The 26,702-nt window shown below is 51.2% G+C and overlaps 1 protein-coding gene across 10 annotated transcripts in view; it reads left to right on the top strand.

Annotated features, from left to right (window-relative positions):
- Positions 1–26,702, top strand: part of MBNL3 (muscleblind like splicing regulator 3) — a 97,110-nt gene that overhangs the window by 61,200 nt on the left and 9,208 nt on the right. For 5 of the 10 annotated variants that reach the window (XM_090061495.1, XM_090061502.1, XM_090061497.1 and 2 more), the window contains 6 exons: positions 8,375–8,575; positions 9,994–10,230; positions 12,371–12,424; positions 18,117–18,267; positions 22,788–22,882; positions 24,386–24,459. In XM_090061495.1, the coding sequence (XP_089917621.1) occupies positions 8,375–8,575; positions 9,994–10,230; positions 12,371–12,424; positions 18,117–18,267; positions 22,788–22,882; positions 24,386–24,442 (795 nt within the window). In that variant the 3' untranslated portion in view covers positions 24,443–24,459. Of the gene's footprint in view, positions 1–8,374; positions 8,576–9,993; positions 10,231–12,370; positions 12,425–18,116; positions 18,268–22,787; positions 22,883–24,385; positions 24,460–26,463; positions 26,701–26,702 lie in introns of those variants that run through there. The other 5 variants (XM_090061500.1, XR_016443999.1, XR_016443998.1 and 2 more) reach the window with 5 other exon arrangements.

Below are 26,702 nucleotides of genomic sequence, written 5' to 3'. Positions count from 1 at the left end.
CTCAGACAGCCGTTGTGGGCTGGGTATAGTTCTTTGGCAGGGATGAAATCTGTGAAATAGCCGCCCTTTGAAATATCTCTGGTCTCTGCTGTTGATCTGTGATTTGATCGTGACAGTCGTTGAGATCCGCGTAAGCACTGATCGCGGGTGGCATGTGCTCCCTGCTCGGAGGGATAACGGTGGCTGAACACGTTATCTGGAGTAAGAAGGCTGTTTCCCCAGCATGACCTACCAATGTGGTGTCAATGCCGTACAGCTGGGCTAAAGACACCGAGTAAAAATGCAGAACCCAGCTGCCTCTGAACAAACATCTCCTCCCAGTGCCCTGCTCCTTGAACAGGGGATTGATGGATGCAGAAAGAGATGCCCCAAGCAATGGCAGAGCTCAGGAACTGAACCCCGATGTCCTGAGTGTTGGCCCCATAAGGTCCGTGAGGGTTGTTTGGCTAAGCCCTGGTATTATATCCTCAGAGAAGGCTGGGTACCAACCAGCTGCTGTTCCTGAAGTGAAGACCCTTTCCCCATGGTGCGAGGAGGAGAAGTTTGTTCAGAGGCACCTCTGAAGACAAGTGAAGAGCTAGTAGCTCAATAAAGGTGCTAGAGAAGAAAGGCCTGAATTCCCAGAGAACAGTAGGGTTGGTTTCCTAGAGCCTCTCGGAGGCTGGCATGTCCCCAGCTGGGTTTTCCTCTGCGGGGATTTTGTATTGTATTTTATGGCTCAGCTTGTGAAAACACCTTTCAGTTTTCCCTTCTGGAAAGGTCACATCTTGCCCTGCTTAAAACCCAGGGGCCCAATTCATACCTAGTGCAAACTCTCTGGGGTCTCTGAAGCTGCCTGGGTTCCTTCATGGCTTCATTGCAGAAGTAACCGTAGCCAGCGAGGAGCATCCTCAGATGCTTGGTAATGCAGTGGGGGAGAAATGCATCTTGAAGGCAGAAGTGAAAAGAGGTTGTGGTTTGTTCGCTTGCGGCTTCCAAGGAAAGGCCTGAAGTGAAACCTGCTGACTTCCCTTTTCCCCTCCATGTCACCCAAAGGGCTCTTGGAGCTCGTTCGAATTCCTGCGGCCCCACTTGGTCGCAGACCAGCAGGGCTGGCAGGGATCTGCGCAGGTCACATCTAGTCCAGCCCTTACCTGAGGCAGGTTCAACCCCCTCCAAACCACCCCAGACAAATCCACGATCCTAGAAATCATTGAAGTCCTAAAGAAGTGGGCGTGGAAGGGACCCAGAGCAGAAAAAGGGATGGGGGAAGATGGGTGGGAGCAACCAGCAAAGCCCAGAAGGAGGGGAAATACGCATGGAAGAATGAACACAGGCATCGCTATGTCTAGATCCTCCCCACCCCATGGCCATCCAGCCTCTTCTTGCTCCCCCTCCAGTGATGGAGAGCCCACAGCGTCTCTAGGCATCTCTTGCACTGCTTCACTAGTCCCATTGTGAAGATGTTTTCTTAGCACCAGCTTCAGGGCAGGCCTGGGATGGTTTAGAAAGAGAGGTCCGTGAGAACTGCACGCCTCAACATTTTGAAGTGCGGTTCCACTCTGAAAGGCAACCACGTAAACGGGGCACCAGGGACCTCGGGCTTGAACCATGGTACGTGGACCAGTACTGAATGCATTTTGACTGTGGACTGGCACCTAAACCAGTCTGCACCCATTTCTGACATCCCAGAGGTCATTTTCCTGCAGCATCAATACAAAGGAAGCCCCATGTTGCCATTTTAATGGAGCATCCCCTCTCTGCTCTGAATGCAGCCTGCAAACGTAGACACAGCACTGACCAGGTGTGAATGGGCTCTTGCTTATTGAAACTCCCTGCACTGAAGTCGCTTGGGTGCTCTGCAGCAAGGCTGAGGCACATGAATGCTTTTGGTTCATTTAATCTCGTTTCAAGCCGGGCCTTCTACCGAGCTTGCTTTTCCAGCCATTCGAGTCCTGACACGAAGTGGTGAGTTTACCAGCGCAGTGTACGTATCTCAGCCGCTGGCTATCTCACCCCAAAGAAATCAGGCAGGTGCCAATTAAGCAGATTTCACAGTATTTAAAAAGTCTTACTGCTCGGCTGTTTTATGTGGTGCGTGATACCAAAGGCAAGTTTGGGAAACTGGAACCAAGCCTTAATCGCTGGCTTTGAGGGAGGCCGAGAAGGAAGGCGTGTAGCTGCAGTATGTTTTCATTTGGAGGCGGCGCGGGGGCTACATTGATATCTCTGTTACAAATGGAGGTGTGCATCTGGCGGAGATGGGGGCAGCGGCTGATCAATATGACAGACAGGTCCAATTAACACTGTCACCTGTTTCTTATCAGTCCTATCCTTTCTGCTTGCCTTTGCGTCTTGTCAAAGCCGGCGTAGCCTGGCTTGCACCATCCTGGCAATACAGAGCGGGCGTCCGACGGGTGTCTGGGGCAGTCCCGGTCGGCTGAAGAAGCCCAGCTGTGCTTCTCTGAGCTCTGGCCGCGTTAATTCTGGTAAAGGGAAAGGCCAAGAGATAGAGCATGGGATCTGTCCAGGCACTTGGCTTCAGTGCCCGTCCATGCCCTGCCACTGATGTGCTGCATGGCCGTGGGTGAGGCAGCTCACCTCTTGGTGCCTCTGTTCCCCTTCTAGCCCAACCCATTTGCCTTCAGGTCCTCTGTCTTGCAGAGGCCGTGGCACCATCATGTCTGAGCACTACCAAAAGGTGTGTCTGCATTTCATACTGGGGTTCCCACTTATTTTCAAGGTCTTCCCTTATAAGGACCAGAGGCAATGCAGTAACAAGCATTTTTGGCCCAGGTGGAGCTGGCATTGGGGCTGCATTCATCATGACCTCCTGCTGGCTTCCTGCTTTCCCCTCCCCTCTGATTTTCTCCCTCCTTCAGCATTGATTTGCCAGCCTGAGCACGTTTTTAATTAGGCAAATTCAAAACAGCTCCCAATTTGTTAAGAAAATCAGCCCTTGCCGCGGCACAGATCAAAGTTCCCCGCCAAGCGCAGCCGGCAAAGCAGAGACGCTCAGCCCCGGGACGATCAGCTTTGCCGTCTGTTTGCCATGCTCCCGTGCCCACGCGTAGCCGTGGGAGGGTCCCGTAGCAGCAGGCCACTTGCTACACGAAGTGGAGAAACGTGCAAGGAGCGCCTGATCTCGAACGGGCCCGATCCCCGCTGCTGCAGATGGAGCCCGCAGTGCCCTGCAGGCTGGGCTCGCATCTTGGTGGGGGTGCATTTCTGCTGCTTTTCCATCCAGGCACCCCACTGCCTGCTACACTTGTACTCCTCGCCCTGTCCCCTGCATCTGTGTCCTGCTGTTTTGGTCCCAGTCATGCCCCCCTCTTCCCTTCCCAGGTCCTTCTGGGTAAAGTACAGTTCCTGGGGGTATCCAAGCACCCGCGGTTCATCCATTTCTCCAGGGCTGCTGGTCTTTCCAGCCACCTTGCCCACCCTGCCGTCACGCACGGCCTAGTGCCTTGTTCGTTTTGCCCTGCTCTTGTGTTGCGTGGATTTTGTTCAACCAGAGACTGAGGAATTTTAGGCGGTCCCCTCCATTGTCGTGTTTGCTTAGCTGCTAATCCCAGCCGCTCTTCCCTTTCACTGCCTTGCTGAGCAGTTGTGAAGAAGCTGGGTGCTGCCTCCACCTTGTCTTAGCTGCATCCACTTCAGCTATTTCAGATCATCTTTTTTTTTTCCTCCATCCCTTTCTTGTAATTGCTTTTATTATCAATGACCTGATCTTGCTAACTGCAGCCAGCCACTAATGCCCTGCCACCAGCCTGTAACCTGTTTCCCTTAGATTTTTAGCCTTTCTCCTACTGGCTGCACCTGCTGCATTTATTACAGACAGCCCCAAACTTGAAAGATCGCAGACCAGTTGTGCAGAAGGAAACAGATCTGCAGAGGCCGGGGCTGCAGCTCGAGCTGCATTGCTGCAGAACGTGCCAGGGGTTCTGCAGGGAATGAGCTCCCTTGAAAGACACGTGTCTACTTCCAGCATCATCTCGGCATCCTTTGCTTTTGGTTGCTGTCATCTAAAGAACTTCCCAGGTTTCCTTTGCGTTTTGGAGTCCTTCAGGCCCTGAATCTCCCAGGCCCAGAGCCCTGCAGATCCCATACCCCGGCAGGCTGGAAAAGACTCAGCATATCAGAGCTGTTATGGGGATATACTAGTTTTGAAGCCCATTTAGCTTCAACTCAAAAGCCCTTGCAAACCAAATAGGCTGTATTGTCTTGCACACTCAGAGTGCTCACAAGCCCTTTTATAAGCCACGTTGATCAGTGGACCCAGTTCAGGAGCAAGTTAGGGTTTTTCCTGTGCTTTAAACCAAGCTAAAGAGTTTGGACCAGACCTGCAGGGGAGTGCATTCGAGAGCTGCGCTGTGCCGCTGCCATTAGTGTTACTGGGAAAGTCCGAGCTTTGTCCCCATGTCCTGCACTAAAATTGCCCTCTCCTAGGCCTTGGGGCAGCAGGTTTTACCAGGGCCTAGCTGCCTGCGTGCTGAAGGAACATAAGAAGATATAGCACGTAGGTAAAATGGACTGTGGACATAGCCTTGTGGCCTGCCCTGCTTTGCAGGGGATGAAGACAGTGCCTGGATGATGGGGTCAGGGAGGAGAGTACGGGTCTGGGGTTTAGTACCACCAAAGTAGCAGTTCCCATCTGGCATCACCAGCATACAGTGAAGTCGCTGGGGGTGGATCCCAAAGTGGACCCAAGTGTCGCAGCAAGGAGCAGCCCCCTCCCATCAGTGGGAGTTCCCAGCGCAAGGCAGGGAGACGGGGCCGGCAACCAGAAAAACCACCGTCGGTCCTGATGGCCTTTTCCTGGATTGATATCCTGCTGATTTTTGAGGCCCCCCCTTCTTATTTGTATTGCAAACCCTGTGGGCTTGGCAGTGTCAGTAGCTGCTCTGGTCGCCAGCCCACAGAGAGGCCTCACAGAGGGCTGCAGAGAAGGAGAGGCTGTGGCTGGGATTTGTGCTGGAAGCCGAGGCTGTGGCTTGCTCCCAGCAGCTGGAGGAGAGCTGGCACCAGGCGAGCAGCAGGAGAAAAGCAAGCATGAAACTCCTGAGGTTCAATCTGCACCCCAGGGCAGGGCAGGGCAGGGCAGGGGAGAGCAGCTGCATTCAGTAAGTGGCACCGGGGCTTCAAACTGACACGGGCAGAGGAGAGAGCTGCAAAACCTCGAGACCAGGGCTGAGCCAAGCCGGCACACATGCTGTGGCCTCCCTCCTACGTGCATGTGTTTGGAGGTTGCTCCTGCCCAGATGAGCTCAGCTGGGCAGGGCAGGATCCAGGAGGATGCGCTTGTACCTCCCTTTGATTCCTGCTCCACCCAAAGCTTAACACTAGATGGCAGGAGCGGGGGCATTCATAGTCAGGCAGCAATGACCATTAACATCACAGCTCATTGTCATCTACCTCTTCGTTCCACTCATGCGAACAACCCTCTCATCTTTTTACTGGTGTTGATGCTCAGCCAATCAAGCTCACCTTTGTTCTGCCAACCTGATGTCTGTTGGCTGCTCCTGGTCATGGAGCTCCTATTTCACAGCCCTGCCAGCTGTTTTTAACTCATTCCTATGAAGTTCTGCTTGTTTTTGCTTCAGTTAAACTGACTAATACAGCCCTAGACTGCTAGCACATTAGTAAAGCTTGTAGCTTATTTTTAACCAGAGGAAAATAGGTGTTGTTTTATGTGTGATGATGCATCTCACCCTCTCCGCCTCCCCTTGTTAAAGTCCTGGATGTATCCATGGTGGCGTGACACCACTTCTGTATTCCCTCGATGTCAGATTTCCCAGGGCTCCGGGAAGGGCACCAGACATGTCTGGTATCACGTCCCCGCTCAGGGTCAGCAAGTAGACCAAGGAAGTGGCTGGAGGGGATCATGCCCCAGTGCCACTCTCTGCCTTGGGAGATTTTGTGCTCAGGACCCTTGAGGCAAGCTCCTCTGCCTAAATGCCATCTGCCAAGCAGAGCAGGAACAAGTGGGCAGTGCTTGCTTCTTGACAGTGGCCCCAGGCTGACTGGGAAGTGGTGAAGACATGGCCACGATGTAGAGCCGGCTCGGCCAGCCCTGGACCTCCTGGAGCGCAGCCTAATCCTACCGCGCAAGCGGGCGGGGAAGTTTGGGCCACCATGCAGGAGTGGGTGCATCGGGCGAGCTCGGACAGCTCGTGGCAGGTGCCCATCCAATGTGGTGAGAACCAGCCAGGCTCTGAGCCTCTGAAAATAGCTTTGACCACGCAAATGATGACAGCCGTTCAGCAGACGCCAGTCTAATTGCTAGCGCTTGCCTCGAGGAGCAGGCTGCAATGCTTGCCGACTTCCTGCTGACCTGCACAGCTCTTTGGGTGGGGGAAGCTGAGTATGTTAAGACTTTAAAGAGCTTTTCCAGCAACAAAGGGTGTAATGGTGCTTGGGAGCCCCAGGGAAGTGCTCGGGGAAAGCGAGTGATTTCATAAAGGGCTGCATGCTCGAGCTTTTAATAACTCCACTCTTCCATCGACGTACCGGGTCCTGGATTGGGCACCAGCAATGCTGAGGCCCTCAGGGAGAAAACTGGGAGCGCCTCTCGGTGAGCGAGGATTATTCAGTGCTGCCAGATCGAGGGGGGCTGCTTCCCTGACTTGGTCGCTGGATATGATCCTTTTGAGAGAAGTGCAGGGCATGCTTGGGAACGAGAACTCAACCCCTTCATCCCAGAGAAGATGCTCTCCCGCCATGGGGAGCTGCAATCTTTCCGGGGACTGCTGGGTTGAGAATATAGGCGCCGTGTGGCTGGGCGCAGGAGAGGAGATAATTTATTCCAGTTCAAATCATCTAGGTGTTTCCTAGCCCGGGAGAGTGGTGATAGGAGGAGCTGGCAAGTTGCACAACATACGCGTGCGGCTTCTTTCAGACCCCTTCATGACTGAGAGAGCGAGTGTAAAAATAAATCTGGAGACATCTGCTGATGGAGGCACCCCTGTGATTTCTGGCATCCTTTTGCAAGCAGCCTCGATCTCTGCGGCTGAACGGGGAATTCGAGCCGCCTGAAGTGGAATGCAAATTTCCAACTGTGCAAAGAGGGCTTTTGTTGCAACCCCGACTTTACACTGGAGACAGACACGGAGAAGGATAATGCCAATGATGGCAGTGACAAGCTACACGCTGCCATAGCTCTGGCCCTAATCCAAGGCCGTTGCCAGCTGAGGGCCCAATTTGAGTGCAGATTCTTTTGACATCGATTGTTTTATTTTATGCATGGAGGAGGGGCTGGCATGGTCCTGAGAGAGTTTTAAGGCTGCACAAGTGCATAGTGCATCCGTGCTAGTAACGACCCGTGGTTGTGGCCAAATGATTCATACATAATGGCAGGAAATTTCTATGTGCTGCGGGAGCAGTGTCGAGTGCTGAGACAGCAGGAGGGTGGATGGCAGCACTGCAGTTCAGCCCAGAAACATTGCCTTAGTGTGCCCCAGACGGCGTGGTACCGCCGTGTAGGAACCGGACACAAAAATACTGTTACTAAAATGAAGCTGTTTCTGGGGCAAAATACAGTAGTGCTTAACTGCAAGCAAGCAAATCATCCCACTGAATTTGGTCAAACTATTCAGCAAGCAGCTGCTTTACACCCTCGTTAGATGTGTGCATAAAGAAGGCAGTGACTGGTATCCTTGCTGGTATTGCTGCAAGCATCCAAGTAGGCAGAACAGAAATACCCAAGATGGAAACTGGCCTGGGTACTTTTGATAACAACCTAGTTTCCCTGGCCAGAAACTGCTGTAGGGTCTTTCATGGCCAAGTGCAGCCAAGACCTTTGTTTCATATCTCGCACAGAAAACCATCGCCTCTTGCTGCCGGCCTTCTGGTGCACTGCCTTCGTCCTGGCTTGGGGGCAGAAGTGCCACCCACGGTCAGTGAGGCAATGCAGCATGGGGTAGAGATGCCCATGCTAGATTTAAGTGAGCTAGATTGGGGTTCAGAAGCAGTCTAGCCATGGCAGCAAACCAGTTTCCTCATGTCCTCCCCTGAGTGTGTAGGATGGATGCACCAAAGAGGATGAATTCACTGGGGTGCGATGCCTGGTTAACGTGGCTTTGCTGTCTTTGCCAGCATGGTTTCTTAATTAGGTCATTAAACTTAGAAAGGTCATGGGTACGCGTTGTTCTTACAAGTCAAGATGCCTTGTGGTCAGAGTGAGTCACGTGTCTGTGAGTCAGTAGGAATGAATGGATCCCTGCAAAATGGCCATAAATGAATTAAGTGCAGAGCAGAACGTCTCGGTGTTGCTAATCGCGCTGTCTGAAGGCACGTTTGGTGTTACGCACTAGCCTTCCACCGGCCAAAACTAACACTGAGCACCATGGTAACACTTTTTTATCTCCTTTTTTGTCTTTTTTTTCCTTACCTACAGACTACGTTTCCTGTGACTCCATCGCTTGCAACAAGTCCCACCATGGCTTTTAGTCCCTACCTAAGTCATGTTTCTCCTGGGATGGGCTTGGTCCCTGCAGAGCTTTTACCAAATACGCCTGTCCTGGTGTCCGGAAATCCTACTGTTACAGTGCCAGGAGGCTCTGCTGGTCAGAAACTGATGCGTACGGATAAACTGGAGGTATTTGGACTCTCAGATATAATGCTGTTTGATGGTGGGGAGGCGGGTAGACACCGGCAGACATTAGCTGTGGCAGCCTGAGACCCAAATGGGTGATGCAGCCCAAGGCAGAACTTCCCTTCCAGTGAGTTAGGCTGGACGTGTGTCACCATAACAGTGTGATCAGGGAGGAAGCTATGGCTACTACCCTGAACTCGAGCAGGACCTGATCCTGGCCCCCTGGAAACCCATGGAAAGACGCTCCCTGAGGTCTTGGTTTGGGTTCTGGGAAGTAGGAGGTGAGAGGTGGCCGGCTGGTGATGGGAATAGTGGAGATGTATAACACTAAATAAACATGTTGAGTGTAAAAGCAATCTTTTCCTAATTAGAAAAAAAAACAAACAACAACCTAGGGAGGTCAGTCCTTATCTAGGCACGCAGTGTTGGGGAGCTGTCAGCTGCAGTCCTAGCAGATGCACTGTGACTGTTTGAGACCTAGAGAGTAGGCTGAAATAGGGCATAGGAAACCAGGGTGGATGTGGGCTGATCCAGGCATGCCGTCAGGGATGGGGAGATGTCACTCAGGATGCCAGCATAAGATGCTGTAATTTCAAAGCCCTTGCGCCTGTATACTGACCCGTTGGTTGCTTTTCCAGCCTGCTACATGCCTTCTGCTCGCTGAGCATGTAACCTGCACCACACTCTGCCGGTCTGATTTATCCCACCTGCCCACAGGGCAGCTGGATTTCTGCCTGGCGTATCCCCTTGCGATTCTTCTCAGTTCAGGCCATGTGCCAGGGCCTTCGGATGGAAACATTGCTGTCGGCTGTTGACGTTTTCCTGCTCAGAGCTTAAGGCCTTGTCAGTGGGTCACCAAGCTGGTGATTCTGGCAACAGCTTAAAGAGTGCGTTGTCAAGTCAGGATGAGCTAGGATCAGGCACCGCACAGGTCAGAGTTCAGCCCATTCCCAGGAGAGAGCCTTCCCCCTGCCCTTGCTTTTGGCACATTTAGCGTGTTGCTTGAGACTGCATCTTTTAACCCAAAGTTTTAAACCTTGTGACCTCAGTAGGTTAAAATGGCAGAGGCATTAATATAAAGCATAGCACACAGGGAGGGATGAAGTACTGGCCCCTTGCAGCCAGTGGCTTTGCTGGGCTAAAGTGTCACCCAGGAAGCTTTATATTGTTCACATACACTGCTCCATACTTCCCATTGCATTCATTAGCGCTCTTAGCTACCTTGTGTTGGGACTGATTTTGAGTAGCCCCTGCTCATGAGTCGCCCACCCCCAGTGCTTCTGAATGTGAGCAAGGTTGAGTAGGGTCAGGACCCAGGCTCCGATGACTGTCATGCGTCCCACTTTGTTGACGCCCTTCGACAAAGATGCTGAGCGAAGGGTAACTAACCGTTGTACTCAATTATGTGACTTTCTTTTAAGGTTTGCCGAGAGTTTCAGCGTGGAAATTGCACACGTGGTGAGAACGATTGCCGTTACGCTCACCCAATAGATATTGCAATGATAGACACAAATGAAAATACTGTTACAGTTTGCATGGATTACATCAAAGGGCGATGCTCTAGGGAGAAATGCAAGTACTTTCACCCCCCTGCACACCTGCAAGCCAAAATCAAAGCAGCTCAACACCAGGTGAACCAGACAGCTGCAGCTGCAATGGTAAGGGCATGACTGACCGTATCGAACCGTAGAGCCATTGCTAAAAGGTTTTATTTGTGCAATAAGTTGAAAAGCAGTGCAAAGCATTTGGAAGAGGCTTAATGATGAGCTGAGAGTGTGTGTGGTATGAATACCATCTCTCCACCCCTTCATTGTAATCATTGTGGCATGATGCACTGAATGATGCATCACATCTCATTGTTTAGGGGCGAGATGACAAAGCACGTGCTCTTCCGCCAGGATGTTCTGGGGTGAAACACAGCGGAGATTAACACAGCATCAGGAAGAATGAATTACAATCATCCCAAATAGCTAGCAATCAACCCAGTCTAACGCAAGGAGTAAAATCATGGCCCAGCGACTTCAGTGGGGACGAGATGTCTCCTACTGAGTCTAGAAAAATCAAGCAGCCCTGTGCCTTTTCTGGGGGTCAGACCGTGAAGTGAGGAGCACCTCCAGCCCGGGTGATAGATGTACAGTGCCACCTCCCAGGTGCCTTTGAACTCAGTTACTTCTCCCCAAATCAGCACAGCTACAGGTAGAGGACAGAAGGCAGGTCAAGGGATTCCCATCATTGCCAGCTTGTGCAAATGCATGTAGCCCCATTGGCTTAGTGGAACCGCATCTGTTGGCATCACCTTCCTCAATGCATTTAAAACGGCAGCCAAGTCCGAGTTGCAGGGAGGAGCTGATTGGGGCCTGGGACAGTTACTGCTGTGTAAATTCCCGTGTGGAAAATGAATGTTTCAAAAGGGGCTGGACTCTTGCCAGTTCAGAAATTCTCACGGTATAAGGCTGATGGGGTTTTACTAAATCGCTTTCCCTGCAGAAAGCAGGACGGGTGTTTTCCATCCAAGATGAAACAAAGACTGGGCGTAATAATCTTTCAGGCATCAAGCAATGTTCATGCTGTGCCCTTAGTTATATAAATAAAGCAGCTATCCTTCTGGTAGGATCAGTCGTACCTGGAAAGGCTTATGAGGAACTGATTGATGCTACGGGGTTTCTCTGGCCTGCACAGTTTATTTGCAAGAAGAGAAGGGAGTAGCAGCTTCTTCATGTTATTTCTGTTGTTGTCGGAAGAAACAGCTTTACTTCAGTCTACGTCTTGGGAAACCTTCTGAAAGGAGAACCCCCACGTTCATGACACATGAAGTTTTACTTTCCGCTAATTCCCTGGGACACTGATACTTAACTGAAGCCAGCGCGTGTTTTATTTATGCTCCTGGCTTCTGTCAAAAATGTAGTTAACCCTATTTGTGTGCCATTAACTAGAACGTTTAAAATATTTATTGATTGCATGTTGCAACACCCTGGCTACCAAAACAGTTTATATTATTCATTAACGTCTCAAGGCTTGATGCATTTATTGCATCTGTTGAGTCAAACGCTTTAAGAAGGGAAGAATGGGGTCTGATCTTCCATCAGGAATCGTGTGCGACACAAATCAGCTTAATAATCCCTTGGCACATAGATTTGGGATCCACTCGAGACTAAGTAGGTTAGGGAGGTATCTCTGGAAGGCCTGAGTTTGCGGACGCTTACCCCACTTGGCCTGGTCCGACTCCACACGAGGTTTCCCGTTCAAATCAAGGGAGTGTAATGGGGTTATTGGTCTCCAGATTGGGACAGCACACAAACAGGTGTGGGATTAGGGATGCTTCCCTTGCTGTGGACTCATGTGTATTAAGTAGATGCAGAAATCAGCTTGAGGTCCAGCCAGCCGGTACTTATACTTGAATAATGCATTCCAATGCTATTTTATTTTTATAGCAAAACCCCTGCTAAACCTGCTAGTTCTTAAAGTATTTATAGCCTGATAGGTGGTGAGTCACAGTGCCATTATTTTAGATCAAACGCTAAATCCACCATCCATGAGGGTATTTCTTTTGCCTCGAAGCTTCCTGAGATAAACCAGCTGACTAATAGAGCTAGTCCAATTCATGCTAGCGACCGCCCCGTGTTGTGCATGCCTGGTCTTTTTAATATGTTGTATAATGCATTCATTTTTTTTTTTTCTCTTCACCTCTCCACAATGTTGCTCTCCTTTGACGCACCTTTTGCTTGCTGTTTTTTGTTGTTATGCTTGAAATCCCCCTTTGGCCCATTGCCATCATGTGCTCGCTGCCTGCTAATTAAGACTCAGCCAGCTGTCAGATCACTGAAGCGACCCCTCGAGGCAACCTTTGACCTGGTACTTGGACCTTTCACCTTCTTGCTTTGCACGTAACCATCTTAGACTGCCTGAACGCTTTTCTCATTTGTTGTTTTGTGTTGACGCATCAGGAGACTGCCCATCGCGATCGGAAATGTTATGCCATTTTTCCCGACGTGCCGGTCCATGCCAAAGCGATACATCTCCCTGCACAGGCATTTGGAAACTGTTAACGAGCTGAGCTTTTCTTCAGGAAGCCCAGATGCGATTGGGAGCTGTTTAATTATCACCCTGTTTTTAATCAGCCTGTTTTCAAACAGCAGCAGCTGGGGCACGGTGGACAGCGGTGCCTTAGCTGGATGCCTTTCACACCTCAGGCCTGAAACGTGCCAGAGGTGTTGGAGGAATCTCATAGAACAAGACAGGGACGCTGCTCGCACCACGGTTGTCCAGGGTCCGGCTGCTTTTCCATTAGAAGCCCTAATAGCTGAGGCTTGTCTGGGCATTGCCAATGGCTTCCTCTTGGCACTTCTGTTCTGTGCACAGTTTGTACGGCAAGATGATCATTTTGGCATAAGTGTGGGAAGGGCTGGGGCACATGACCAATGAGGAGAGACTGATTTAGTCTGCATAAGAGAAGACTGAGGGGGATTTGATAGCAGCCTTCACCTCCCTGCGCAAGGTTGCAAGGAGGATGGAGCTGGGCTGGTCTCAGTGGGGGCAGACGACAGGACAAGGAGCAATGGGCTCAAGCTGCAGTAAGAGAAGTCGAGGTTGGATATTAGGACAAATTTTCTCACGAGGAGGGTAGTAAAGCACTGGAACAGGTTACCCACAGAGGTGGTGGAGTCTCCATCCTTGGAGGTTTTGAAGACCTGGCTTGACAAAGCCGTGGCTGGGATGATGTAGCTGGGGCTGGTCCTGCTTGGAGCAGGGGTTGGACTAGATGTGACTTCCTGAGCTCCCTTCAACCCTCATTTTCTATGATTCAGTGAGAAAGAGGGGTGGGTTGGTTGGGGTTTGTTTTTTTTTTAAATCACTTCCACCATGTTTTGAATTTCCAAAAATTTGCAGCGGCCAGCCACCCGCACTGGGGCACTGTGATAGCCACCACTGCACCTGCGCTCGCCAGGCCGGTGCTGCAGCAAGTGTAAAAGGCACCGCTCCTTTGGAGCTGGGCTAGGACCATGCTAGCTGGCCAGCAAAACAAACAGGAAACCCACAAACCGCTGCTCTTTCCCTTGGGAAGGAGGGATCCCATCCAGATTGACAGAGCTCAGATTTCAAACTGTGCACACACGTGCTGACGGCACATCGGCACAGAGGTGCACTTAAGCAGCAGGCTGACACTTTACCAGCAGGACATGCTAGGAGTTTATGTGGGTCTCCCACTGTATGACCCACAAGTTGGAGCAAAAGCTCCTCAAACCGACCCTGGGTGGGGGGGCAGAGGGGATCCACCATGTCCAATGTCCTCAAGGCTCAGGATGCAGCAGGAGACTCCCAGGCCTGCTGCATGCTGCGGTCTCCCTAATGGTGTTTCCAGAATGCTGCAAGAACAGCAAAAAGACTCGCCTGACTTCTGCCATTTTGGGGCTCAAATAGAAAAGTTCCTTCCAGATCTCCCAGAGCAGGCCGTGGGTGAGACCCGCAGCGTCCCAGAAACCCAGCTGCTGCAAGGAGAGAGGGCAGGATGGGCACAGAGAGCCCAGGGCTTGACACGCGGGGCATGCATTCAGCCTGTTGCCACAGGGGCCGCTCCACTCAGTCCCCCTGGCAGGAGGCACCTCCCTGGCCCTTCACAGCATGCACTGGTCCTCCTCTTCCCCCTGTGTGTTGTTCCTCGCCTCCAGTCGCATGGTCCCCTTCCCAGTGGGGGGAAGGTATTGAGGTCACTGCCCTCGAAAGCTGTTTGTTCAGCCTTTCTAGTAGCTGGGATGTGAGCCTGTTTACCTAAACCCTCTCTGCAGTGAGTCCTCCAGCAGTGGTTGTGTAATTTTAGGGGGCAAGGTCCTTTCAGGGGCTTTGAAAGACTTGGAGTTTGGGTTTAAAGGAGCTCCCTTAACACAGCTGTCAGGGGCACACAGTCACAGTATCGGGGCCATGCCACGGTCCCCGAGCTTTGCAGTCCGCGGGTGGCGGTACAGTACAGGCAGCATCAGACTTGACTTTCCCTATCAGCATGACAGCACCTGTGTCTGTGCAAAGCAGCATGTCCTGCGGCCGTGATCGTCACTGGAGGTGCCCAGAGGCTCTCGAGCTCTGCCGTGACACCGAGGCAATGCTGTCCTCTCTGCATCGGCACTCGAGGCCAGGAGAATGGGTTCTGGTAGAAGCAACCCCTTGCAGCGATCATTAGAAACCCAGGTCGGGAGCCCTTGAGACTTGAAGACCTAGTCCCACTTCTCATGAGACCCAGCCCTGAGCGACTTGTCCGTCTGAGCTCCAATTTGGTCAGCATGTCTCTTAACTGTGGCCTGTTAAACTCACCTATGTGCTGTTGCTGCCTTGCTACGTGCCGGTAAAGCAACGTTTCACCCCAGAAGTGGCTGCGTTTCAGGCCTGAGTGAAAGATTCCCCTTGGAAGGTTGAAGCCTGGGGCTGGGGTCAGTGTCACGCGTGCCAGGATGCACTGATGGGTCCGCTCAAATTTCAGCTGTCCTCGGAGCAAAGTCACAGTCCTTGTTCAGCCCAACAGCCCTCCAGGGTGCTCAGGAAAGGGACCTCTGGGACAGCAGGGAGGCTCTCTTTCCCACCTGCAAGCCAGGGAGGGCTAGGACAGCAGCAGCTCACACCAAGCCCCCTGCCATCTGGAGATTTGAGTTAATAAGCAGCTGCCTGAGGGGATTCAGCCAAATGAGCCCACAGTGTTTGTGGTTGCGGTTTTTCTTTACTTCTCTAGTTCACAGCTTTTAGCAGCACAGGGATTCCCGCTCCTCTAGCACCTAAGAGTCAGGGCTCTAGGCTTCTCCTGCCCGTGCTCCCCTTCCCCTGGAGATTTAATGCAGGTACAGGTGGAGGCAGATGCAGGTGTCCCACGGTTGGTGGGGAGACACCGACCACGCACAGCTCAGTGCTCTCACTCTCGCATTGCGCCGGGATGGCCGCTGGATGCTGAAATGCTCCTTGCTGCGCTGCTTGGGATGTGGCCTGCTCTTTGTAAAGAGCCCGGCATTGCAACAGGAGGTCTCGTAGCCCTTCTCCCACCCCCTCTGCTTGCCCCTGCTGTGCTGCTTGGATCCAGCCTAGCTATAAGCAGTGCCGCAGGGACGCCCTCCCTGCTCCTTACAGCCACTAGCTGCCAAGGGGACAGCAGTAGTGGCCCACATGCCCTGCCTGGCACACAGCAAGCTTTGCTTTATGAGGAGAGGCGGAGGTAACTGGGCTGATTTAGTTTGGAGAAGAGAAAACCGAGGGGGATTTGATAGCAGCCTTCGACTCCCCGCAGGGGGCTGCAAAGAGGACGGAGCTGGGCTGGTCTCAGTGGGGGCAGATGGCAGGACAAGGAGCAATGGGCTCAGGCTGCAGTAAGGGAAGTTGAGGTTGGATATTAGGAAAAACTTTCTCATGAGGATGATGAAGCACTAGGACAGGCTCCCCAGGGAGGTGGTGCAGTCTCCATCCTTGGAGGTGTTTAAGCCCCAGGTGGACAAAGCCATGGCTGGGATGATGCAGTTGGGGCTGGTCCTGCTTGGAGCAGGGGGTTGGACTAGATATGACCTCCTGAGCTCCCTTCCAGCCTCCTTGTCTGTGATTCACTCCAGTTATTTCCTGTTCTGGGGGTTGGAAGTATCAGTGAAAGGGAGTTTCCATTGTAGTGAGATCTGTGTATGGATGTGCATGACTAACACACCCTGGTGCGGCACCTCTGAAAGGCGGAGAGCTACGCCAGCCTAGCACACTGGTGCGCGGCCCCTTGCACGGACACAAAAAGTGACGTGTTTACAAAGAAAGGGTGAGAGAGGTGCTGCGCGTTGCAGCAGGGCTCCAGGAAGAAAGCTGTCTTGTGATAGAGCCACTAGTGAAAACGTGAAGCCATTGGCAGCAGTGTCTCTGGAAATCGGGCTGCTGCGTTAGGTTCTCCGCATTTGGAGTTAGGCACCGAAGTGTCAGAACCCACGTTTGAAAAGTCCGGTCGAAGCATAATTGCTGCCGGTCTCTCAACCGGAGCAGGCACCGTCTGGAGACGAGCGGCTCTGTCCCCAGCACGTGCTAGCGTCTCTGGGAGCCGTGCGCATCAATGGGCAGGTTTTGCACGTAGAAGTGTTTCTTTCCAATCGATTAGATCAAAACCAAAATGCAATACAGTAGCATTCGGCCTGGAGGAAACTCGCTTAACATTTCTGAGATGAGCAGTCTCCTAGAGCAGCTTAAAACTGAAGTGAAACCTGTTTCTTGACAGTGACCAAGTATTACAAGTTTTGAATGGAGCTCTATTGTGCGTTTCCATCCGTGACATTTTATAAGCTACTTTCCATGCGTACTTCCCTAAGGGTACTCTGTGTGTAGCGTGAACCCTTCATTAGTTAAAGCTCCTTGTGTGGCCTAACCTTTGCTGGCATTCATTTGAAGGCAGAGGAGCGGTTGAAGCAGATAACCCGACTTCTCAGCCGCTGCTTTGCTACCTGACCCCTTACACAGCGAGGCAGCTATGATCCTGCATGCCCTCCGCAGGTATAAATCCTACTGCAGTCCATGGGGCACTTACGAGTGAGGGGATTGCAAAGCATAATTAAAAGGGATCTTTTCTTTTTCACCTTATTTAAAAAAAAGAGTGAATGCCATTTCCGTATGGGTACAGCGGAGAGCTGCAAATCATTCGCAGCGTTCCTCAGAGCTCGACAGACTGCTTGGCTGTTGAGACATGCTTTACGAAGGATGATTAACGTCCCGAGAAAAGTTACAGAGCCCAGTTAAAGCTTGCTCCCACTGCTGATCAAGAAACAGGTTTGACTGTCTAGGGACGCCAGCAGTCTGACCGAACAAAAGGAGGAGGTTTGCTGGGTAGGAAGATCCACCCCTGCAGATACCAGATCTGCTCCTGGAAACAAAAGAGCAAGAAATCTGGAAATACTCCTGTCTTCTTGCACAGCAGGAGGAAGTCTGGGTTACTGCGAGTAACGCTGTTGTAGGCTGGAAGAAAGATGGGCCCACTCTTGGCTATATGGGTCAGTATCTCTAGGAAGAAAAGTGTGTAATCTCGTGCCTGTAGCTGAGAGCAGGTCCCATTTAGTCACCGTACGTACCAACACACCGATGCCCAGGCAGGCAGGCAGGTCTTTAAATGAGCAACATTAGCAAGCACCTCGTGGGGGGGGTTTCTGTTGCATTCGTTGCTTTTGCCGATCTTCTCATTTGAAAGAGTCGACTCTGCTGCTGCGAGCGGATGCTTTTAAAATGCTTGTTGCCTGCCACTGCTTTTTTTGTTGGGCCCAGCCCAGACGAAACCCCTTCCTTTTCCGACACGCATAAATCGGTGCTATTGAAAAGCCTCCATAGTATTCCTAGCGCTCCTGTTTTTTGGACTCTCTCTCTCTCTCTTTCCGTCTTTACTAACTGCTTATCTAGTGACCCTGTGACTTCACCGTGATTAGCTGCTCTTTCCTGTCTTGCTAAGTTGACCCAGTTGCAGGTGATTGGCAGGCCTGACTCCATATTATTTATTGCATGCTTTGTCTAACTTGGGTTTCCTGGTTTTGCTACTCGCCTTTAATGACTCCCTCGTCCGCAGGCCCTGCCACCTGGTGCACTTCAACCTTTACCAAAGAGGCCAGCACTTGAAAAAAACAATGGTGCCACCACAGTCTTTAACCCGAGCGTTTTCCACTACCAACAGGCTCTAGCCAACATGCAGTTGCAACAGCCTACGTTTATCCCGACAGGTAAGTCTCTTGGTGCATTTCCCTGTTGCTTCTCGTGTCTTTTCTGATATGGAGATAAGAATTATGGAGCAGGCTTGTAAGAGCCAGTCTCAGGATACGTGCAAAGCAGCGGCGCGGTCTGCTCCTGTAGACATGTCCCCGCTTAATGTTTGTCACCAGCAACTATTCAGAGCTGCTTGCTTTTAAAGATACCTTCTCAAGCTTCCTGCCCCCTTTGGGTAATCAAACTAAGGAAATAGCCCACCTGTTTCTCAAATTCACGCTTCCTGTTTCTCCTCGTTATGGTTCAATTGGTTAATCCCAAATTAATTCCTTGACTCTTGGGTAGCGCTGTCATGCGCATGTTTTGACATATTTTATGCCCTGCCACGGTGAAGGAGCCTCTCCTCTTTAAAGCAGCAGGTGCCTGGTCTTCGTGACTGCATCTCTGTGACCCAGACGCTCCAGCCACCACGACGTTGAGAGAGGAAACGGCTTGTTTTTAATAAAATGCAAATTGCACCCATCCTTAAAGACATGTTTCTCTCTTGCCGGTGTGATAGCCCAAGCTTTTTAAAAGCAATTTCACTCCCAGGCTTTTCTTGTGCCTTTCAGGTCTCAGAGCAAAATTGAAAGATGCGGTTCAGTAATTCAGACACAAATAGGACTATTGACTCGGGGGGAGGATTCCTAACTAGCCAATTAACATGTATTCAGGGCAGTCAAATGAAAAACGGAAATCTGCTCAGCATTGTAGGTATTATTGATGGCTGATTGAGGAATTTTCTGGAGTCTGCAGACTGCTGGCAATGTCATTATTCCCTTGCTGAAGCATCGCTTAAAAATCGCTGCCTGGTTTTTAATTTTTTTTTTTAATGTTGAATGCCTCGTTTGCTCGTTAAATGAGATTTGCTGGAATATAAGCAGAAATCCTGCCCTGAGTCAGCACCTTTTCAGCTGAGGCAGAGCGGGCCCAATCATGTCCGTGGCCAAACAGAGGCAAGAGAGACCCTGGCAGCCAGATCTTGTCCTCTGCAGGACAGTTGAACCTAAAACCCATCATCCAGGAGCCAAGCCCCTGGCTCATGCATCCCCAAAGGTGCTGGCAAAAGGAGGGCGTAGTTATCCCATGAATGTTCGCCATTCGGTGCACGCTGAGGCATATTCTTCCCATTCAGCCGCTGCTCATGTCCCGCAGGCGGAGCGAAGGCGCGTGCCCTGCATGGCTCCGGTAGATGCCAAAGGACGCGCTTCCCCTCCTGAGGGGTCAGCGTGGTCAGACCCTAAAGAGGTCTCTCCTCAGCCAGGACTGAGGATCCCGAAACCCATTTGCTGTGCCTGGCTGCTTATGCCTGTTCTGCAGAGGACGCACGAACCAAAATCTGTGCAGCGATGCAGACTAGCTGTAAATCCAGCTTTTGTCCACTCCACACCCTCAAATCCCCTGTTTGTAGCATTGGGGCTGCTGCCACTTGCTGCAGCCTTGGCCTGGACAGACCTAACCACCCACCCCAAAATAAACGGGATGGTTTTCTCCTGCCCCAAAGGTGAGTCTGGGAAATGCAGGTTCCCTCAGGGCTGCAAAGACCCTTCTCCACCCTTCAGGGCAGACTGTCTCAGGGTGGGGGCAGGCCAGAGAAATGTTTGCTTCAAAAGGAGTTTTTCCCAGTTCGGTTGCATGGTTGTCTCCTTTGGGGAAGGCCGTTGCTTACGTCTGAGATCGTATCACGACGGGGACTATTTCAAGACCAAACTGCCTCTTTCAGCTTCAAGTAGAGACTTGGAAACCACAACACCTGCTGGCTGAGTAAATTCCTTTTGAAAAGTTTGTTCGAAGGCAAGCAGACCCGCAGGTCTTGCAGTCGTGACACCGCAGCCTCAGACACCATTGGTTTGCATGTCTTGAGCTGAGATACCCTCCCACGCAGAGAAATCAGCCTGCTTGATACCAAATTATCCGATCTGGCTCTGTTCCTCATAGTGGAGCCCCTCATTAACTGCTGGTGGGGGGTAGAGAGGGAAACATATTCTCTGCCCAAGAAGCCAAGAATTATTTTGGTTTGCTGTGACCTTAGAACTCAGTTTAAAAATAATGATGTATCAATATGCAGAATCTGTTTTGCATGTGCAAGGTAATGAATGCTGCAAAGAAAGTACCTGCTTTGAGTTAAAGTTATTTCTAACACTAAAGCTTCACTAATGAAATATCCCTTTTGTTCATCTTTCCACGCTTCACTGCATGGTGTGCAGGGTCAGTACTGTGCATGACACCCACTGCAAGCGTTGGTAGGTTTTTCTACACAAACTTCTCAACTTTTCCTAACTTGAAAGAGACAGCGAGTTGCTGCGCGTCCGTGAGAACTCGGGTGGCTGAGTGGTGTGACTGATGATCCGCTGTGTCTTGAAGGCTAAAATGGTTGTGTCCTTTTAATTTCTGTGCAGTGCAGTGATTTATGTGACTAACAAGAGCGAGCCCCAGCCAGAAGTGCCCACCTTGTGCGTTCTGTTGCCGAGACAAAGATCTTGCATGCAAGGATCTTTGCAACCCAATTCAGTCGCACAGAACAAGGGAAGAGCAGTGGGAGGCTTCCTGGCTCTTTTATGTCAGGCATGCAGCTTGTTACAAGCTGGATGTTAGTCATGCTTCTGAGGATCATTTATCCTTTAAAAGGCTAATCTCCTTTTCAGGCATATTATCCTACCATGAGAGATCCTTAGGGTCATCCCCTCAGCTGCTGTAAGTCGGCATGGCTCTGGGCAGGCCACCGAGTCAGGCTGCGTTGCACCAGTTGAAAACCTGGCTTTGCTGTGGAGGAAATGAGCTGCCTGCTTTGTAGGCAACAAGAACCGTGCCGAGGGGGCAGCACAGCAGGCCTGGACCCCGTGCAGAAAAGAGGGGCTCAGGACAAGCGTGCAAAAACAGTGGGTAACCGCACACATCCCAAGTGCCCAGGGCCTAGTCGGGGGCAGCCGCTGCTCTGGAAACCCGTGACCGAGTTCCCACTGTCCCCCGTTTGCAGGAGGCGGGCTGAGCGGGGCAGGTTAAAGGCGGGCTCCCTCCTGGGAGGAAGCTAGACCAGTGCATTCCAGTTCTCCTGTGCCAGTTGCAGTTGGGAAGAGGAAAGCTGGAATCCTAAAATGGATGGAGCCTGGTACGCTGCTAGATTATGACACCGAGTCCTATACACGAGCCTGCTCGCTGCTTGTGAATAGGGGGGCTGCCAACAGCTAGGATCAGGATCAGGACCTCGTGGCTCTCGAGACTAATTCCTGCATGCTTTTCTGAGTGGACTTTGGGCCCCCAGAGCATCCCCAGGCCAAGCTAGGACTGGGACAGAGGGCTCTGTTCTGCACCCCCTCAAACTCCTGCTGATGCTACCGCGTCTGGAGTGGGGAGAAGGCTCCCGCGCTCTTCTCCTCATCCCAGACGCTCACAAGGGATGCTCCTTGTAAAGCCCCCTCTCCGCGGGGGCCTCAGGAGTGGGGCACCTCCCTTCCCCTTCCAGAGCGCTGTCCCCTGGCATGCAAGTGCATGTGTTGGTAGTGCTTCCTTTTCTAACCGCTGCCTTGTATCCAAGCCAAGCGTCTCTAGTCTGCCGGGAAGATGACACATCTCTACTGTGTGTCACGGTTGTCCGTAGATGGTTTCTGGCACTCGTTCTGTTTAGTTGCATTGTCAACGTTTGGAATTGATTATTACTATTATTGTTCCAGCACCCCTGCCCCCGGCCGCCCTGACCCCAGAGGGAATTTTTGCAAAATCCTCTAGCATTGCATAGAAAAGAAAACATGGTGAATTTGTACGTCAGGCAACCCGTTACGCATGCCCAGTGCCAGCAACTCTGTACTGTACTGAGGAGAAGGCCCTTGTTGTCAGGAGGCGAGAGAACGCATTTCCCGGGGATGTTGCCGCTGCTAGCCGTGTTACCCAGTGGGGGTCGTAGCTGTAACGCTGTGCCGTGACGACAACGTCTTGTCGGGCGATTTGCTCCGGCGTGCACCATGTACTTTGAAGTCATGAGTTGGGGGGCAAACTTCCAAAGCTGGGGGGGCGGGCGCGCTTGCCAACGTGGGTCTACCCAAGGCCGTGCACTTGGCCGTGTGTCTTAACTCCCCATGGGGGCACGCTGATGTGGGCTTTTGCTAGCAAACCCTGCCCTCTCCCCACCCCACCCCCTTTGGAAATTTGGCCCTCGGAGTCTAATACATCATTGTTCTGCTTATAAATGTACTAAGTGTTGAGAATGTTTTAGTTTTTTCCTTAATTACAATTGTAATTGGCTTCTCCCCTTCTCTCGTTTTTCTTTTTTTCTTTTCTTTTCTTTTTTTTTTTGTTTTTTTGTTTTTTTGGTTTTTTTTTTCCAACGCTGTCTTGCTTTGCACTGTGATTGCATGCTGTGCCCCGGTGTCTCCTTCATGACGATGTCACATGGCTTGTTGCTGTGATACCTGCCACGCCCCCAAAAATCCACCACATGTTGCCATGGTTACATAAACGCTCCACCCTCCCGTATGTCGCTTCCATGGTTCCCTACTGAAAGTGCCCATGATGCACGGTGCTACGCCCACCACTGTGTCTGCAGCAACAACACCTGCCACCAGCGTCCCCTTCGCTGCAACAGCTACGGCCAATCAGGTTTGCCCTTTCAATAGCTTTCTTTCACGTGTGCAGAGCTAGACGAACGGTACGGCGGCCGGATCCTGCATGGCGCAGAGCACCTTGCGCCAGGCCCCGAGCCCCTCTGCCTCCCTCCGTCTTCTCGAGGGGCGGAGGGCGCTCGGCGTCTCCCGCAAGGCGCTCCACCCTGCCCAGGATCGGGCTGCTGGCAAGGCAGCACGTATACTTTTGGGATTGGTGAGGGGGCATCGGCTCGTCGCGCCGGGCGGCGCTCGAGTCACCCGGGGATGGGTGATCCGGAGTTCGAGTTCACGTCCAGCGAAGGGCGTCTGGCTTCTCCGAGCCTCCAGAGTCTTGCAAAACGGGGCTGAAAAACTCGCACAGAAAGACATACCAGATTGGTGGCTGTTCTGCTTTCCGTCCCAGCCAGAAATACCGCGCTTTCCCACGGTATTTTGGCACGTCCTGGAAAGCGGAAGGCAAAAACCAAGCCTGGATCCTAGCATAAAGCGGGGCAGAGTTCAGGCTTCTTTGAACCAGGAGCGCATCATCCATCCCCCCAGTACTCAGTGCCTATAGTTCGTATAGACGATGCGGCTTATACGATCCGTGTGCTGTTTCGCCAGTGCCATGAATTTGAAGGATTTCATGCATGTTTGCCTAGGTACGATCCTGCCCAAAACATTGCTCACAAGGTATTAAACCATGATTGCTGCTTCCACACCAGTCCTGAACTGTATACACACAATCTTTATTCTAGGAATGCTTCCTGATATTTCATAAACCACAATCTTCTTCGTATTAGGCCAGAGTAGAGATTCGGGCAATGTTGTGGGGGGTTTTTCCAATTATAATGTCGGCATTTTTATTTAGTGCCTCACTGGGCTCGAGTTCAGAGCCACCCCCAGGAAAAGCGGGTATCACTTTCCTCCACCACACACTGATCGCCATACAGTACCCTGATCATTTCAGAGGGCAAGTCCTAGAGTCTTCACCCTTCAGGCGGAGACGTGGTTTTAAGGGAAGCAATGGGAATTTTGCCTAAAGAAGGACTGGGATCAAATTGGCCTGTTGCAAATGCTTTGCTACCTGCAGTTGGTATTGCTGTGCTTGTTCTCAGCCTTTTTTGTAGTTTCAGGTGCAACGGGCCGCTAATAACGGACCGGTCACCATGAAGCACTCACTCTGGAGCTGCGTTACTGTATGGCTACGCGTGGCTTGCAAAAGGGATACCCCTTCTTCCCAACTGGCAATTTACAGGGCATTTCTCTGCCTTACAGTGTATGGAGTTGGACTCCCAAGTACAATCACCATGTACATCACCGGGCATCAGTAACGATGCGACTGCATTGCTATTTATGCCTGTAAAACGAGAGAGATCCTGGGAATGGTCCGCGCCCTCTAAAATCCTGCTTTCCCGGGGATTATGTGCGTTGACTAACCTTAAACAAGCGCTGAGGGGAGAATGACTGGAATGTTCCCAGGGAAGCATTTTAATGGGATCTGTTTTCTTTGCCATAGATATCCCAGTTATCAGTAGATGAACTGAGCAGCAGCATGTTTGTCTCACAGATGTAGAAGTTTCCAATAGAACAGTAAGTTTTTTTTCCATTTTGATATCTGCTGTTGATGTCTTTGTAGGAAGGCACTTTGTCTTCTCAGTGGGCAGCTGCGACCTACTCGTTGGGTGGCTGAGGGGCAGGGGGAAGGTCTGCGCCTAGGTTTTATGGTAAACGGTTGTTTGTGCATCGTCTGAAACGCCTGCTTTCCAGTGTGAAACTCCCACGGTCCCCACTGCCGCTCTTGTACTGAACCGTTCCCCACGACCTAGCAGATTCCAGAGTACAGCCCCAAAATTATGCTGTGGGGTCTGTGCTGCTCAAGAGAGAGTATTTTGTCAGCAGGAGCCAGATAAAAAGTCTAAGTAAGTTTTGGGTTGCTGCTAGGGGCATAATTCCTTTACTTGGGTAAACAGGACCGTGCATCGTCAGGTGCTGTCAGCCAGCCTTGCTCTCCTGGTTTCAGTGCAGCTGGGCAAATTTACCCCAGCCCAGGACTTGGCCTGTCTTGGGGTTTTGTAAAACTTCTTATTTGCTATAAAGTTTGGCCTGAAAGCTGTGGGCAATAGTGAAGGACACTGGCCTTTGTCTGGATTTGCATGATATGGCTTCACAGTTGGAGCTCTTGTTCTCACTCTCTGCATCTTGTATGTACTGGCACATGTTTACGAGAGAAAATCCCAATGGGTTTTCAGTTCTCCACTGTGCTTATAACACCGAGAGACTTAAAGTATAGCTGAGTTAATTAAAAAGGAAAGGGGTCAACAGACTGGGCTGATGGAAGTTGTTTCATGTGCCAATACGCGATTCCTTTTTTTTATTATTATTTTGCTGAGGTCAAATATTAAAGGAAATGCTTCTGTCTAAGCGCTAGAAATGAATTTGGAAACCCGTTCTTAAAGAGCTGGCATGAACTCATGCCCCTTATTTCTGCTGATTTTAAGTCATAGATGTGGATGGCTCGCTAATCAGGTCTGCACATCCCTGTTAGCGCCTGCCTCGTGGCCACGATCTCCGCCTTAGTGACGATGTTGCAAGTCGCAGTTTTGAAACACCCGACACAGTCACGTGTGCAATATGGCAGGTCCCACCTGGTGCGAGTTCAGTTGCGTTGTGGGAGAACTGTACCTCCTCCTCAAAATCCTTATCATTAATTTGAACGTTCTTTTTTTTTTTCAGTATGCCTTTTTTTTTTTTTTTTAATTTGCTTCCTTTTGCTCATTTTTCAGTGTTCCCAGACTTGTGCCATCAGTACCGAGCAGTACTGAGCGCAGGCCTCGCTTCAGGGAAGGGCTGAAGCAGGTTCTTGATCCATCCTTACTCAGGAAAGCTCTCCCTGCCTCTCACAGCTTGAGGGGAGCATAAATAAACAAAAGACATCAAAACTCATGGAAGAGGCGATATCTTTTATTAGACCAACTAGATATTTGCAAACAAATACAAGAGTTTGTTTGCAAATGTGTAGTGGGTCTAGTAAAAGAGATCATCTCGTCCATGAATTTTGATTCCTTTTGCCTCTAGACCAATGCAGCTACAACCTGAATACCAAATAAGCAAGGCTCTCTGTCGTGAGTGTGCACCAGCAGAGAAGTGCAGGGGATCACTGAAACGCTTGCAGCTTTGTGCGTGGCTGGATAAGTAGGATTCACCAGCATTGCAAAGGATGCCGTCTGGGAAGTGACACTGCCCTGAAGTGTAGGTGGATGTGAAGGATAGTTCACCCAAGCACCCGATGCACCTAAACAGGCTTCTCCTGCTGAGGTGGCCGTATGCCCACGCTCCGTGTCAGGCAGGCACCACAAGGCTGTAGGGCCAAAGCTTTCCGGGAGGGATTTTCAAAGCAGGCCTGACTCTAATGTTGTCTCCCATCGGACTTCCCTCCCTGGTTTGTGGTATGTCCCTTGTAACCAGATTTGCCAAGCATCCGCAGCGCTCATTAAATTCAGTAGGAGACTAGCATGGCTTGCACAATGGAGCCCCCGCCCACGACCGCCTCATCTCTGAAACAAGACTCGTGTCAGCCCCCTCTCTCTTTCACAGGCTTTGGCTGCAGATCATTTTGTCAGCGTTTATGGAGCCCGTTGAAAGCACAAAGCCCAAAGTATTAGCCGTTTCACTTGCAATCAGAGCATCGAGCGAACAAAACATTGCGTCTTCCCCCCACACTGGCAGAAAGTGCGTGTGCACCGTGTCTTCGTAGCTCAGTGGAAGTTATAAAGAGAACAAAAAAGCATGATGTGTTTTTATTTCCAGTTTCTCACTCCTTGTTTTTGTTCCTC

This window comes from Crocodylus siamensis, chromosome 8, assembly GCF_052110815.1.
Source record: "Crocodylus siamensis isolate JL-2025a chromosome 8, ASM5211081v1, whole genome shotgun sequence".
Classification (NCBI taxonomy): Eukaryota; Metazoa; Chordata; order Crocodylia; family Crocodylidae; genus Crocodylus; species Crocodylus siamensis.
This window is presented reverse-complemented; position numbering and strand designations above follow the sequence as displayed.